The sequence below is a fragment of the Chanos chanos genome, chromosome 5 (genome assembly GCF_902362185.1).
Source record: "Chanos chanos chromosome 5, fChaCha1.1, whole genome shotgun sequence".
Classification (NCBI taxonomy): domain Eukaryota; kingdom Metazoa; phylum Chordata; class Actinopteri; order Gonorynchiformes; family Chanidae; genus Chanos; species Chanos chanos.
The window spans coordinates 34,705,911-34,722,965 of NC_044499.1; the positions used below are offsets into that span (position 1 = coordinate 34,705,911).

Genomic DNA, 17,055 nt, shown 5'->3' on the forward strand with positions numbered 1-17,055 from the left:
AGTAATTTCACATGGTGGTTCAAGACTTACATATATTATTACAAAAATAATTTCTTATTGACTCTGTGAACAGAATAACAAGAGATTACACTTGATCAGTTTATCCTCTAACTTCATGCCACAGATTTAAAAACTAATTTAAGTGCACATATTCCCCTAAAAGTTGTGAAGGCGAGGATTACAAACTGGGAACAGCAGTATAACAGAGCAAGATAGTCTTTATAAAATAAATATGCAAATAAAATTACTAAATTTGAAAGTTTATCAGGGAGGGTCAATAGAAAATGTATCCACACAGAGATGTTTGGGTTGGATATCAAAAATACACTCTTAAAATATAAGTATGACCAGTGGCACCATTTTCCTGCCATAATTTTTAAAAATATCAACCTGAATTTTAAAATTTTGGTTGTCTGTGTTTTTTTTCTTGTACAGTATATGGAATTTATTTTTTAAATGAAAAATGCTACAAGTGAAAATTTCTTGAGAATATTTCCACCCACTCTTGGTGACGACTGCAGGCTGAATGTTCAAACATCCAGCGACCTATATGACAAGTTCAACTGAAAGGCACAAGTGCTGGAGGAGGGTTTCACTATTATTGTTGTTGTTGTTGTTGTTGTTATTATTACAACCTGTAAAGCATGGCTAATAGCAAATTCAAGTGGTAACAAAAACATGCATTAGGAAAAGCTGTGCAGTAGCTGACTAGAAACAATCTTGCAAATTTGGAATTTGCTTAACCCTTTATGCACTGTTAAAAATACTTCAGACTGAATACAAACTGAGTAGTGTTCTGCCCATTGCTGACAAACCTATACATCGACTCGGAAGTGTTGAGAGCAATGAGCTGTTTTAGATCACAGTTGCAAAAATTGCCATATAACACAACACTGTGAAGAGGAATCAGCATATATACAGACATACACAGACTAAATGTTTTTTAAACTACCAGTGGGCGTACTATGTTAGGAGCTCCCCATAATGGTGGAATTGAACATGAACTCTACAGGTGTGAACCAAGCCTTCATCGAGCCACTATCAAAAGTCAGCTATGTGCTTGTATTTTGTGGTCATTTTGCTATATCTTCACATTTCATTGCAAATCTTACCCACTGCAGTAGTCATGAGTCAGTGTAGGAACTTTCCTCTGATAATTTTGAAATGATATTAAATTCATTACAGTGTGCCAAAAATTCTGACAGTTTATTAAAGATCATATAATACAAAGAACAAGAGACGCAGCATGGACCAGGGAAGCAGGACAGTGAATATGACACATTTACAACAAAAGACTGGAGCAATTTTCAATGGTCTTCCATAGCTTTATTAGTCTGGGTTATTTTGATGCACCTCCAAACAAATGAGGAACAACCAGTGTGTCACATTTCATAAAGTGGTGTTCTCACTCCAAGAGGAGGAAGATGAGGAAGACGACAAAGAAGAAGAAAATGGGGGAAAGAAGAATACCCAGAGCAACAAGGTGCCTAATCACGTTTGGCGCTTAACCCCAAAAGGATTCATAGCACCAATTATGAGGCTAACAGTATACCCAGAAGCATACACTTCTGGCATTTCTACCATGGACCATGTATTATAACACAGATGTGAAGAAGAGAGAGAAGTTCAGTGATGAGGAGCTTATGAATTAAATGAAATAAAATTGATCTGTATTTCTATAAGGTCGAACAGTCTGCTGAGACTACTTTGTTAAGGTTTAAAACTGAAAACTTGTACCTTAAAGGATGGGGTTAAAGAAAAGTTTCTCAGAATGACTGTAGAACAGAACCTCGCTTCTTCTAATGTATAATATTTCCTGGATAGTAGCCCACATTTCACTTTATTACATACAACAATAAGATTTAAAAAATGATGCAGAAAATAAATAAACAAACTCTTTTTAAACAATAAGATAGAGAGATAAACGACAAAGCATTTACGGTTTCATTTATGTATGTATTACTGCACATTACATTGTTATTTGAGAAATGACCAATGTTATTCACCTTGCATCCTCTAGCTGGTCACAGCTGTACTTGACGGTACTACTTTTAATCCTGCAATGCGCCTGCGCTACCACTGCTTGGCCGCAGCAGCACCGTCTGTGGCGGCTGCTGGCGTGCTGTTTGCTGCAGTGGAATCTTTGTTTTTCTGCCCCCGAACCCGGTCGTCTCGTTTTATGCATTCTAAACCATTGTCTCTTGTCATGCCGCACCTTCGGTTCAGTTTTTTAATCTAGGGAAAGGTAACTCGGCCGCTCGGTAAACGGTGGGTCCGGCGTTATGCTTACTCGGAGAACTGCTCTTGCAAGGGCTCTGATGAGGCCTACATGTTAAAGCTCTCCCCCTCCTCCCCTCAAGAATATCACCGTGATGGCTGATGATCAACAACAACCTGGTCAGCAGCAGAATCCTAACTCGGGATTAGGCTCTCTTCCAACGATAGTGCCAGGACTACAGGCCTCCGAGGCCACTGCGTTGCAGTACAACAAGATAAAGAATTCCATTTGGTAAGACAGCTCATTAAGATTAAGTAGCACATTTGTTGGCTAGCAAGCTAGTCTCGTCCTAAGCGAAAACATGTTGACAAATTAGCTGATTTTCAACTCAACGTTTTTCTCCCCGATTTGGTGTTAGCATCTTTGCCCTACTAATGACTTTTGTATGTAAGATGCACATATGCTAGCTAACGTTTAATCCCAGATAAATACCGTCGAAAGCAAAATGCTGTAATTGTCAGATTTTATTAAAGAACCATCGAGGTCATCGCTGCTGAAATGTTATTTGACAATGTCACACTATCCGCGTAGCTTGCAAAGGTAGTGGTGACATCTCTTGGTCTGCAGCAATTTGCCATGATGCTTAAAATGACTAGCGAGAGATGTTACCCTAGCATAGCTGTTAAACGGATCCGTGCTAACTGTCACACAAACTAGCTAATTTACGTTTGTTCGTATGTTTATCCAGCAAATTAAGAGGACTCGTATGCGTTGCGTACTGTGTTTGGGTCAGTAAAGTATGAATGAATTAGCAGCTTTAAATAATTGCTGCATGGGGGAGTCGTTTAAAATTAGCCTCAGTAAATTCATGTAATATTGGACAACTCATTCAGCTAGCCAGATAACTGAATCGTTATCTACCTGGAATATGTGGCCTCTACGCTGCTGCGTTCCTCTTAGCCAGCTAGTGTTTGCTTCTTGTATTAATTTTTTTATATATATATAAATGAGAAGGCATGCTGTCCAGTATGCTCGAATTAGGGTGATCGCCATTCACAGGCTTGGTAACACGTTATGGTGTCGGCTTTACCTGCACCTTTCAAAGATGAAATTCCACTGTGTTTATGATTCACACTCACCTTTTCTGATTCTGTTTCCAGCAAATCTGTACAATCAAAAGTGGACAGCATATTGGTAAGTAATGGTCAGCTTGATTCCTGTGTGTGTGAAACTGGTATTAAGCAAATAATTTTATCATTTAGAAATTCCACATATCCGAAATGTCAGATATCTTTGCACAGTTCTCGCCATAGTATTGTCTTGCATGTACTTATCTAAATTTTATAATATAGTAGATCTCTAGCCTTGTTTTAAATTTTGTGGCCTGAACCTCAGAAATGTTGTTCTAGTTTACAAATAATCTATAGAGTCTACAAATTTATACTTGTCATTTACCCCAACAGTCTCCAATATTGTGCCATATAGCTTGGTATACAAAAAGGTTACATTAGTTTCTCAGATTCCAATTTAAGCAATGGCTAAATTGTCACATGTGAGTAAAAAAGGGTATTTATTATTATGCCTGCAAAGTAGGGAATGACACTAAACAATCACTAGTTCTTTATGGAAGTTCTCTTGGCCACCAAAACCAAAACAGCTTAATGTATTTTTAGTTGTGCTGCTGAAATAGGAAGTAGCTCTGATATACAGCTTAGACACGTACCATTTGGTTGATCCTTACTGTAGAAAAGGAGAATCCACACCAGTTTATCTCAAGACTTTGGGGAAGACCTTTGTCCGCACAAGGTGACGTCAAGTCACAAGTCACAGTTCACATCTCTTAGACCAAGGACACAGAGAGTAATACTGTACTAGTATTAAAAACATTAATGATTTTCGGTAACCATAAAAGGCTATTTAATGGTTACAACAGTAATGTTTTTAACAGCTTGTCAGAAAGCTAGCTAACAGAGAATAAGTGATAATAGTGAGCTACACTCACCTTACCAGTTATATTTTCAGGTGTCATATGAAGTTATTTATAATTGCTTATGGCACTGGATAATTGTTTCATCCAGGTAATTAATTTCAGTAGTGAGCAGCAACAACTGAACTGCAGAACAGGTTGCGCAGTATCACTGCAGTTGTAACAGCTATTAGCATTCGTAATTGTCTTAATAGAATATCTTAATGTTTTTCAACTGCCCATAACTGCTTCCTGCACAGTCTGATTGAAGTCTAGAATCAAATACTGGTTTGACTCTAGATTTCAAGTTTAGTGGTATTAACTCATTGCGGATATGAGTTTGACTTAAACATGTAACTCCAGTATCCAACCATGGATTCAAGCAGTCTAACTCATCATATCAGATTCCTGTTGTCCTGCTTCATATAAATATATCATATATCTAAACCTGTGTCTGTCAAGACCACCCCAAATTCGAACAATTATTTATTTGTATTTAGGATGAGGAAATGGATATTAGGTTTATACAGATTATAAACACAATATCAAACCAAAAAAAAATCATGAAATTAAAAAAAAACTGTATGTAAGTACATTTTTGTAAAGAGACCAGTTCTTTATTGTGTAGGTAAACATAAGCATGGACAATCTATGAGTATTCAGCTTTCTTATGTAAGTAGGAATGTTAGTACAGGAAATGCAAGTACCCATGATTTTAAGTACACAGAGGTACAAACAATGGTTTTGTTGTTGGCGGTAGAAATAATTGGTTAGAAAATTCTAACGAAACATTTGCTCGGTCATTCCCTCCTGGCTGGCAAAGCTGTTTAATTTCCATAGCTATTGATAGATGAATCTGTGCCATGCTAGTGCCAAGAAACTTATGATGTTATTAGCTTTCTAACAAGTTGTAGTATTGCTTTGTAATTACACAGTAGTTTTAAGTGCAAACTTGCAATCTGAAAATTTGGGTAACTTGAAATTTGCACTAAAACACATAGGTTATCCTCTTAGTAAGAACCTTTTCTATATGTATGTTTTCCTCAGTGCTAACCAGTTTACTTAAATAGTTCCGCCCTCTGCCAGCGGCAGTAATTATCAATAACACAAATGATATTTCAGTGTCTTTTGTTTTGATTGGTTTTGTTTTGACCATAATAACGTTTTTTTTTCTTCTAAGAAACAAGTAACATCAGATCAGTGATGTGTTTTATTCCTGTTTTGTCGCTTCTGTAAGTGTTTTCTGTAAAGCCAAAGCAAAAAAAGACAACCCTTGGAACCCTGGTGTTTGGTCATGGTGGTCGTACCTTTAAAACACAAAATTTTAGGTCTGACTACTGAAGTAACTACTCAGTCATTGGGTTCTGGAACCAGCTTATGTTGGAATAGTATCAGTTCCTTGTGGATGATCCTCTTAATCCTGTAAATTTTTAAAGTATTTTAAGGGTGATAAGAGGAAAGAATTCTTTACCAATCAAATAAAATAAGGTAAAAAAATTTTTTGAATACTTAGGATTTGGTTTATGAATTCCCACAGAATACTCTTTTCCACAGAATATGATCTGGTTATATATTGTTTGTGCTATATAGGAGACACTTTGTAGTTTATAATAATGTTGTAGTAATATGGGTAATGTTTGTAACAACCACATGTCACCATGAAGTTGCATGTAATGTGACACCTTCGTGCATCAGAATGGTAAGTGAATCACTAACAGAGAAGTGTTTTGAAAAAGAATTACACAAGAAGCCCATAGATGCAATCTTAAAATTAAGAGCAAACTGTTTTATAGTCTTTGCACTTAAAGGTAATTAAAGGTTGCAAATTTACACAGACCACTGAGACCCTCCTCAGTGTCTCTGTCTGCACTAATTTTCAAAAACAATCCTGGTGCTGTCATGTGCATACATGCAGACCTCAGCTTTTTTATTAAATACCTGTTGCATTTTGTGTATCCATGGTATTCTGACATAATGATGAACTAGTGCCTGTTCCACCATAATGGTCATGTAGTCCTCCTATTTATACGTTTATTAGCCTACATAGCCAGGTAAAGGTGACTGACATGATAGAGAAGCATATGTCTATGAAAGAACCACAGATCTACTCACTGGACAGCGTGATGCAAAAAGAAAGAGGGCGTAGGAGAATTGAATCAAGTGTAAATCTATAATAGTACAGAAAGGTGAATTTACTGTCTTCTCCACCAGACTTGACATCCAGCACACTACATATAGGGAAGACTAGTGAGGGGTGATTTATTTTTTTATTTACTGTTCATTGGCTGACAAGTCTCACCCCATTCATGAGCAGCGGTTTCCCCTAGCAACAAAGAGGCAAATAGAATAGGAAGAGGTGAGATGAATTCATTCTCAGAAGCCAATTGAAACAGAGGTGGGGCGGAGCCCTCAGTGAAAAGATGTATGTCAGCATTGACATGCATGGTTACTGTCAGGGTTTACATGGCAACCAGCTAAGGATAAGGAAGATTTTCAGGTTTGCTGATGTTGGTCATGTGTGCAAGCTAACTGTCCATTTGAATCATATTTCTGATTAACAGATTCCTCTCCTGGACCACAGAGCAGAAACTGTTGTGCCCTAAATATGGCAAAAATGGTTGAGGAATGGGATGCATCAAAAAAAAAAAAAAAAATCTGTTCCACATTTGTGGTTTTACATGAAGAAATAAATAATATGCATTTGTCATTGCTTGTTTATTATTTACATAATCATTTGTTTCAGATATGTTTATTCTGTAATTGTGTTCCTTGCAGTTATGCTCATGAATCTTGAGTTTTGTAGTGTAAAGATAAAGCATATCAAAATAATGACAAGGACATGCTGCTCACATAAATGCAAAATGTTTGCTGCTGGCACATCTGACTGCAGACAACAGAGGAGGAGAAATTAGGCCTGCTTACAACATGGGGAATTAGCCTTGTAAGCACGGAGAGAATACCTGTATGAATTGGCAGAGCATTGCTGTGCAGTAATAAATGACACTGTAAAAGTGACGCCCTGTGACATGATTGTTGGCAAATTTTACTGACCAAATCTCATTTGATTTTAAGAAAATCATATGGAAACTGCTCTGTACTGTACACTATGTTCATTCAGCTTTTTTAAGAATTTTGAAATGGTTATAGAAGGCTGCTCATTGTCACATAGCAGGATGTGTATTGTCACAGAAAAAGTAGCTGGAAAAACTATGTGGGCCTGTAAATGCCAACAGCATATATGAATATGACTCTTCATCACTCTGTCCTGTCTGAATGTATCCTGTGCTGACCATGCATCTCAGGAATGCACGGTCAGCCCGAGTACTTATGTGCTACAGAGAAGTATTTGTAAATTATTTTGTCTTAGATTATATGTGCATCTGATACTTCTGTCTTAATTTGGATTGGAGATGCATTGAGGATAATTGGAATATTGCATTTGCAGTGAACTGAGTGTTATTCCAGGGAAGTTGTGTTGCCACCCATGGGAACATACTTTGTATTGTATCTTACTTTGCTTTTTCAAGACTTTGATTTGAAGTAAATGTGTAGTTTATGACAATTACATATTTGAGGGATCCTGGAAAAATCTCTTCAAATGAATCTAGATAAGATAAACACTGAATGTGTTGCTTGGTCTTCTTTTCCTTGTTCACTTCACTTCTTTTCTTCATTCACCATCCTTCCATTTATTTCCACAGCAAGATGTTGAGAAGTTTACAGACATTGAAAAACTCTACCTCTACCTTAAGTTGCCTTCTGGTCCCAGCAGTGGCAATGACAAAAGGTATGTGTCTGTATCATAATGTCAAATGGTTATGATTCAGTTTTTGATGATGTTACATAGCCTCTTATACTGTGCACGTTTCATTGTCCTTCCACTATGTTTTTGAAGAAGTCATCGGTAGCTCACATTGCTTTATACACGCCATCATATCTTGCATTTAACGCTGACATTTTTGCTCATCTTTTTTTATTTATCATAGCGTGATCTCTGTTTTGTTTTGTTTTTTTCACTGAAATAGAGAGTACAGTCACTAACAGTGGAGCGTTATCTTCCATGTTAGATGGGGCAAAGGTGTTGCTCATTCGGCATTAAATAGTTTAATAGATAGGCCTATATTATGTTGGGTGAGCAGGAATTATTTTTTCTTGTATTTATTGTAATTTCTAGTAATTGATCACAGACTACGTTGAGATGTTCTCCTATATAATTGAGCTCTCTGAAATTGGTGAGAAGTTCCTATGATTGTGACTCTCATTGCTGTATTAAAACAATAATTGTAAAGATTGTTGACTGTGCAATACCCAGCTTCCTGTGTTTTGTCATTTGTTTCCCCATATCTGTACATCATCTCAACCCCCAATTCTCAACATGATGTCCAATAGGACTGAAAATCAGAGGGGGACTGCAAGTCCTGGAACATGGTATTACAGCTTCTCTCTTCAAGGAAAAACTAACTAAAAAATAATTCCGTTAACATTGTTTAAACAGGCTAACAAAAAAGAAACTAACTGATTTAAATAGCAGAAGATGCTTTAAAATCATTCCTTACTTTTCCAGCGACCAGAATTCCATGTCATCGAGCCGAACTCAACAGATGTATGCTTTCAACTGGATCCGAAATCACTTAGAGGAACATCCTGAGACATCACTGCCAAAGCAAGAGGTGTATGATGAGTACAAGTGAGTGCAGGCATTTTTGCTGTTCACACCATTGTTTATGAGTCAAAGCTGACTCGATTATCCCTTCATTAAGTTTAAATAAAACAAATTATTTTTTTCTGCATCTTAACTCCCCAATGTGTTATGTTCTGGCATCATATAGAGTAACTACAGTGTAAATCATGAAGTGTTCAATCTATACAATTAAAACAGATGCAGGTGTAAAAAAGGTATACTTTGCAGTGTCTGTAATTATGTGTGATTATGAACATTTCTGACTTTCCCACAGTAGTAAAGACCTGTTTGTCATTTTAACTTGCGTTACAGGAGCTATTGTGACAATCTTGGCTACCATCCCCTCAGTGCAGCTGATTTTGGAAAAATCATGAAAAATGTCTTTCCTAATATGAAAGCTCGTCGCCTTGGCATGAGAGGCAAATCCAAATATCCTTTTGGTGTTGGATGGTGAATCTTACTACTCTAAAGTTGGAGTAGTAATGTATTGGTTACTGAAAAAATTGTTTTGTATTTATTACTGCTGTATGTATGTAACAAGTTGATCGTCCATTTCAGTTCGTAATAAATTATGTCGATGTGTTAAACCTATGCAAACATCTTTGGCTTCTTTCAAAATGATGAGTTCTGAGCTTCTTTGCATCAAATCCGAACTTGCTCATCTCAGCTCTGCTTTTTATATACATATATATATATATATATATATATATATATATATATATATATATATATATATATATATATGTCAAGAACCCTGTTTGTCACATCTCTAATATTCTCCAAAAATGTTTTTGAAACTTAACTGCTTCTCACATATTGCTACAGTGGATTGAGAAAGAAAGCCTTTGTGCACATGCCATCGCTGCCCAACCTGGACTTACATAAATCGGGTGATGGGGTAGGTTTTCTCCACTTGCATTCCTGCTGAAAAGCATGTGAACTATGGAATTTTGTTTTGTTTCTATGGTGCATAAAGACTTGTGCTGTTTTTCTGCCCGTGTCAGATTGTGGCTCTTAAGGTGTTGAACTAGCTGCATTTAACACTAGTGTGATTTGTTAAATTTAGATTTTTGCCTGTATTTGTTCCCCAGTCTGAGCTGATGGAGCCAACAGGACAGTCCCCTAGTGCTGAAGATGAGATGCGCTCAGCTGCTTGTGGTCTGGTGTGCGAGTGGGCCCAGAAGGTTCTGAGTCGCCAGTTTGACAGTGTAGAAGAGTTGGCCCGCTTCCTGCTCAATAGCCACTACATCGGCACTAAGTCCATGGCAGCTCTCACTGTCATGACTGGGACCCCAACAGGCAAGAAGCAAAGACAGCTAGTCTCATTACACTGGAAATCGTAAATTTAAGCACAACTTCACAAATGCTAATAATTTAACATGAAAAAATATGGAAGATTAGGGTCATAATTAGAAGTATCTTGCCCATCATATAGGAAAGTTGTATTAAAGCACAGTAAGACTGTAACTTAAATTCAGAATATCAACACTGTTTAAATGAGGCTTTATTTAAGCTTCACATGCTCTTTGAAGGTTTGTGTGTGTGGTCTTGTCACAGAGCTTTGTGATAAAGTCACAATGTAAGAATTATAAGCTGCACATGCAAGCGATCTTTTTTATAAAAAAATAAAAAAAGATTTCTGGATATATTGCATTTAGTGACTGAATGAAAGATGAAATCTGTCCATATTTTTCAATTCTCATCTTTTTACCATGCCAGGGGTGAAGACACCTACACAGGCTTCTGCGTTTGTGCCAACAAGTGAAACCAATTCTTTCCAGCCCCAAGTGAAGACTCTTCCTTCTCCCTCTATTGACGCCAAGCAGCAGCTACAGCGGAAGATTCAGAAGAAACAGCAAGAGCAGAAGCTTAATTCTCCACTTCCTGGTGAATCCCAGGCCAGGAGAGCTGAAGCAGGTACACCAGGACCTGGATCAAGTCTCACTTCTGGAAGTCCTGCCCTTCTGTCGCCACAGCCCACTATTGGCATTGTAGTGGCTGCTGTGCCCAGCCCTATCACGGTAATCAGCCCATGTCTGTGCATTAACTGTAGAAATTTTTTTAGGAGTCATTCATACTTCTGTGCAAACATCATAACTTGTACTACCTGCCTATGGGTGACTGGATGAAATTTCAAATTTGGCTGTGTCTTGCACTATGCCCATTATGCAGTATTGCTAAACAAATGTTTGAACACTACAAACTCGAGCAGTTACTCAATATTTTTGAAGGGTTTAATGTTGCCTGTTTTACAGTTCTAATTCTGTCACGTTTACTCTATGCAGGTCCAAAGGAATAGGCAGTTGATGACTTCCCCAAGTCCTGTTGGGGCAGCAGAAGGGAAAGTCCTTCCTGTCAATTTCCAGGTTGTCACCCAGTCTGTAAAGCAGTCCCCAAAAACACCCCAGAATGTTCCTGCCAGCCCTGTTGGTGACCGATTGGCACGACACAGATATGCTCAAATTCTACCTAAACCCTCTGCATCAAGTGCCATCACTCTGCGCTCGCCTCCAACACTCCTCATCACCAACAGTCCCATAAAAACAGTGATGCCAACCCCCCATGTCAGCTCAGTTAATGTTGTCAAGATGACCGCTATATCACTGGCCCCTAACAGTAGCAGTGGCAGCAGCAGCACTCCAACACCCTTGCGTCCAGCTTCAGCTGGAGTAAGTAGCACTAGTTCACAGGAAGAGCAAAATCAAACACAGGTGCCTCAGAATGGCAATTCAGCCACACCACTGCAGTCACCAGGGGCAGGAAGAACCGGACGTCCAGCCACAACTCCAACTCTTGTCGCAACTCCCGTGTGTGGTGTAAAAACAGTATCTGAATCAATAAACGATGATAGTACAGCCACTGGTACTGACAAGTCAAGCACTATTCAGGATCCAAGTACTGGGCAAAAAAGTGAGCGAGCTACTAAACACCGGGCTTCCAGTGAACCTGCCCTCAATGTCAAGGCCTCCCAAGTGCCAGAGAGACTTAATGTGGCCAAAGGTGACTCCACAACCCCTCCCATTACCAATACAGGGGCCTCTAGCAGCAATAACAACAGCAATGACCGGCAGGACAACACTTTGTATCTGACCATCACTAATCAGAGTGCAGATGTTAGCCATTCCAGTGGTGTGGTTACATCTGCTGGCCAGTCACCCAAAGATGCTGGTCCAGGCCCCAAAAGTCCTCGAAAGCGTTCGTCGTCTGTTTTGGAGACGCACTCAATTCCTGTGAAAAGAGTGTTTATCTCACAACAACCATTAGATGTCATCAGTAATCCCAAACCTGGTCCTGTAATTGCAGGGAAAAAGATCCAAAGGCCTGGGACTCCTGCAAGACCTGAGAGTGCTCCCTGTAAAGTGACTTTGAGACACACTGCGTCTGTCCCAACACAAATTTTAGCACTTTCTGATACTCCCATTGGTAATCCAGAGAGCTCTCAGCTAGTTGCCGATGCTCAGAATTCTTCACAAGCTGATCTAGATGATGGGTCTGCAAATATAAGCCCTACTGGTCCTGCCCCTGCCAGTAACACAGCTTCCACCCCTGATCAGTCAATACTGCAGCAGATAGCAAGCCATCAGCAAGTAATAGATGTTGTCTCACAGGAGACATCTGTGGTAAGTGAGCTTAAGAACTCTTTATGGGACGAAGGTCAGCTTCAGAAGCAGGACTATACGCAACAGATTACAGTGGACCACAAGCAGATTGCAGCAAACCAGCTGCCTTTGATATCACAAACACCTGAAACATCTAGTCAGTTGACCCTCCATCAGGACATTGTCGATTTTGCAGGGGCTCAAGGCAGCATGGACTATTTCCCATTTAATGATGACGACATGACCCAGGACAGTATTGTGGAGGAGCTAGTGCAGATGGAGGAACAGATGAAGCTCAACAGTGGTTTGCAACCTTACCTGAGCTGTGTTGACATATCCCTACAGGGTCAAACTACAGTTGCTCAAAGTTCTATCCTTTCTCCTCACCAGACAGGTACTCAGTTCTACCACTCTGCGCATAGTAGTACCACCCCTGTCCATACTCCAACACCAACACCCACTCCAACACCAACCCCAACACCGACTCCCACCTCTGAAATGTTGCCGGGTGGGCACAGCTTGACCAGAGAGAGCCCTTGCTCACGAATGGCACCTATCACCCCAGTGGATGGCATTTTGGGTGGTGGCCGCCATACTCCTATTAGTACCCCTTTGTCGAACTGCAGTAGTAGTGTCCCTCCAAGTCCTGTGGAGTGTCGCAATCCTTTTGCATTCACCCCCATAAACTCAAGTATGACTAGTTACCATGATGGCAGTGTAGTGTCCAGCAGCCCAGTCAAGCCCATGCAGAGACCTATGGCCACACACCCAGACAAAGCCAAGCTAGAGTGGATAAACAACAGATATAACAGCACTGCAACCTCCCCAGCTATCTCTAACAGTAACAGCATTGGGATCCTTCCAAGCTACCAGGATTTGGTAGAGGACCACTTCAGAAAACCACATGCCTTTGCTATCCCTGGACAGTCTTTTCAGTCGCAGGCACGGCATGAGGAAGGACACTTGAATCGTTTGGCAACTGTGTCACCAATACAAGGACAACAAGCCGTCATTGGTAAACAAGAGAGCTTTGCGGTACCAGCTCCACTGGACAACAAGGCTGGTGGGGGTACACCTGTGAGTGGAGGTGGAACCTTCCGTTGTCGTAGTGTCAGCCCAGCTGTTCGTCAGCGCAATCTTAGTGGCACCACCGTTCAAACCAACACTACCCCCAAGTCTACTATTTCCCCTTTTAGCTCCCCACTGACCTCCGAGGAGATCAGCATACTTACCAATACCCAGTCGGTTGTAAGTGCCAACACGATGGCCCAGAGGAGCCAATCTGTGCCACTCAATGTGATGATGCAGTCAGAGTTGCTTCCCATTGGCCACCAAGGCCAACAAAGCAACAGTGCGAAAATCACTAATGTGCTCCTGAGCAAGATGGATGCTGATGGAGATGATGCAGTTCGAGGCCTGGGTGTCAACAACTTGCCTGCAAACTACACAGCCCGCATGAATCTTACTCAGATTCTAGAAACTACGCAGGCTTTCCCTGTAAGTGGAAACAGCCAAGCCCAGCAGTTGCCTGTGGGCTCAAGCACGGCATCTTTCGATTTTCAAAAGCCCAGTTACCTCATTAGCACCAGAAGCGAACAGGCAAACTTTTCCACCAGTGACAACCAAGCACAATCAGGCTCTGGGGAACAGCAGCTGCAACTGCAGGATCAGCCGCAGCTACAAGATGATCAGGACCTCAGCCAGCAGCAGCTTCTGTCACAGGGTATGCAGCAGGATGAGGAACAGCAGCAGCAGGAGCAGCTGGACTTTAATAGCACTGTTAAGGACCTCCTGGGGGAGGATGGCCTCAATCCCAGCTCTCAGCTTGTAGGTCAGGTGGCCTCAGAGCTTAATGCAGTTGCCTCGGACTTCTCCAGTGACATCCGGCTGACGTCAGACCTTTCTGGTAGTATCAATGATCTGAACACTTTGGACCCTAACTTGCTGTTTGACCCTGGTCAGCAGCAGGATCAGTATGAAGACGCCACACTGGAAGAGCTCAAGAACGATCCTCTGTTTCAGCAGATATGCAGTGACACTGTGAACTCTGCTGGCTTTGACTGGTTAGAGAACAAAGATCAGCCAACAGTGGAGATGTTGGGTTAGTATTGTTCTTGTTCTTATGTTGTTGTTGACGTTATTTATGATTTCTGTCCACCATTTGGTTTGGCTTTGTGTATATCTGTTTTTTTTTTTTTTTTATTGTATATGTGAACGGAGTATCTTTTACTGCAGCAAAAGTCTGGACACTTTGGTTTGTCCAGCAAGAAGTGCCAGCCTGGATCAAAATTATCTGTCTTACAGGCCTGCAATGTCTTATTTGTTAGTTTTTTTTTTTTTTTCTAAACATGTATATATTGAACCATGTCTCAGTCCATCTCAGTAGCCTACCCCATCTAAAAGATCATTTGCATTTCATAGTTTGAACATTTCTTTTCAGTGCTTTTCATGTACAGATTTGAACAATTTGGATGCATTATACAGACTGTCAGTTAGTCAGGAACAGATGTAGAAGTTTTGGCCACATTTCAGTATTTGATATCTACAAGTATCAGTCATTTAGCAAGTAACCAAGTTTCTGAGATACAGCATCCATTTCATTTGTTTCTGTATTTTTACATTCCTTCGAAATTAGAAAACCCTGGAAGGTAAGAGCCCATTTGTTATCCAGGGATAACACAAATGCAATATTCCCATCAGCAAATTATTGACTTGTGAAACTGCCTTCAGTTGCAATGAGCAGGCACTCCTTTTTTATTTGAAACTATGCTGGTTGATGACATTACAAGAGTGCACTTCAAAACCACAAATATCAATTAGAGAGGTAGAATATTGTTCTTGTCCTCTCTGCTGGTACATCTCTTGAATTGTTTGACATTTCAGTGAACTGAAGAGATGTTAGGTGCTACCAGGTGCTGAATATAATACATTTCCATTTAATTCATAACTCTCTATCCCAAATGCATTTTGTCATAAAATAAATGTGCATGAAATTTAAAAAAAAAAAAAACATCTTGAAAAGGCCATACTACTCGTACTGTTAAATATAGGGGATAAAGAGGACTTGGGTTTTTTTCCTGCTATAATCATTCAGATAATGTGAAAATTCCACAAGGGAAGTCTGGGCAGCCTTATTTCCAAAGTCCAAGGCCTTATGCCATCATACAAATGGCTTTAATGTATTAAATTTGCGAATTTCTCAAGGCTTTGCTGCACTTCACAAAAGCTTGGCTGCTCTTTTGTTTTCAAATAACATTTGAATATCCAACCATTACCATTTACCAGTGTATATGACCATGAGCAGTGTGTATGACTGTTAGCAGTGTGTTTGAATCTAATACTGCTATGAACTGAGGTTAACCTAGAAAGATCTAAGAGTTGCGTACTTAAGTACTCCAGATCATATCAGCAAATCTTTCTGTGACTAGTGAGGTGAATTAAAATCATTGGTATGATGATGATGGCTAGATATTCTGTTGAAGGCTATATATGTTTTGGCTTATGATCAGAAGACAAAAAAAAAACACAGTTGTCTCCATAGAGTTCCAGCCTTAAATCCATACCAAAGAGAAGCTGTCGAAGAACAATAAGAGTTTGTGACCTGTTATGACATCATCCACCTCCAAATGACTATCATCAATAAAGGGATCAGGGAGGACTCGTCGGTCTAATAAAATGAACAGGGTTTTGTGGTATATGAGATTTTTGGTGAGGGAAAAATTCATGTATAATATGTAAATGGCAACCATATCTGATGTACAGTCAACAATGGGTTTGAAAGCATGTTGTAAAACCTCATTACCCGGTGGATTCATTAAACCAAATTTGGCTGTCAATCACCATAAAACCACATCAGAAGTTTCCATTTGTAAAAACAACATAGAAAAAGGAATACATTATGTTGCGATACTGTATTATGGTGACGATTTTTAGATAAGTCAGAGCGCCCTTAAAAAAAGGAAAAAAAGAAAAGAAAAAATATTACACTGATCATATTGAATCTATAGCCAGCACGATATGCTGTGTGTTATGTTTCTGGCTTCATGTATTGTGCAAGTAATGCTGTCTGTTTGGTCTCTAGCTTGCTGATGTATCATTTTCCTTAATAGAGTTTCTTGGTCTGCATTTGCAGAAGTGATGTGTAAATTGAGGCAGGAAAATAGCATGGTTTACCGAAGAAAAAAAAAATGGAATTCATTTCTTGTGACATAGCCTAGATGTATTGTGCAAAGAGCCTTGGAGCAGACACTGGAAATTCAATGGTTCGTGTTTCAGCAAACTATCAGAAGTTTATAATATTGCACTATTTTTTTTTTTAAACCATGGCTTTGTTCGATCTTAACAGGACAAATGGAACAATTGAAGCCCGCAAAAAGAATATTTTGTACCATAAATTAAGACAGGAGAATTACTGAAATGTGCTAGAAAATGACAATGAACAATTGTCTTGAGTAGCAATGTGCACTAATCTCAGTGAGATACACATTTTACTTGTTCTCATACATGAGAATATGACCGATTTAAAGGCAACTTTTGAAGTGAAATTAAGAAGTTATTAAAAAAAATAATAAAAACATGCTTCACCATGTTA

The 17,055-nt window shown here is 39.5% G+C and overlaps 1 protein-coding gene across 1 annotated transcript; it reads left to right on the forward strand.

The window, feature by feature from the left end:
• The first annotated feature begins 2,258 nt into the window (after positions 1-2,258).
• rfx7b (regulatory factor X7b) lies at positions 2,259-14,570 on the forward strand. Its single transcript, XM_030773965.1, has 10 exons — positions 2,259-2,509; positions 3,379-3,412; positions 7,886-7,971; positions 8,574-8,612; positions 8,749-8,871; positions 9,178-9,294; positions 9,679-9,763; positions 9,957-10,164; positions 10,585-10,886; positions 11,151-14,570. The coding sequence occupies exons 1-10, from the start codon at positions 2,373-2,375 to the stop codon at positions 14,568-14,570; spliced, it is 4,551 nt and encodes a 1,516-aa protein (XP_030629825.1). The 5' UTR covers positions 2,259-2,372.
• The last annotated feature ends 2,485 nt before the right edge of the window (positions 14,571-17,055 follow it).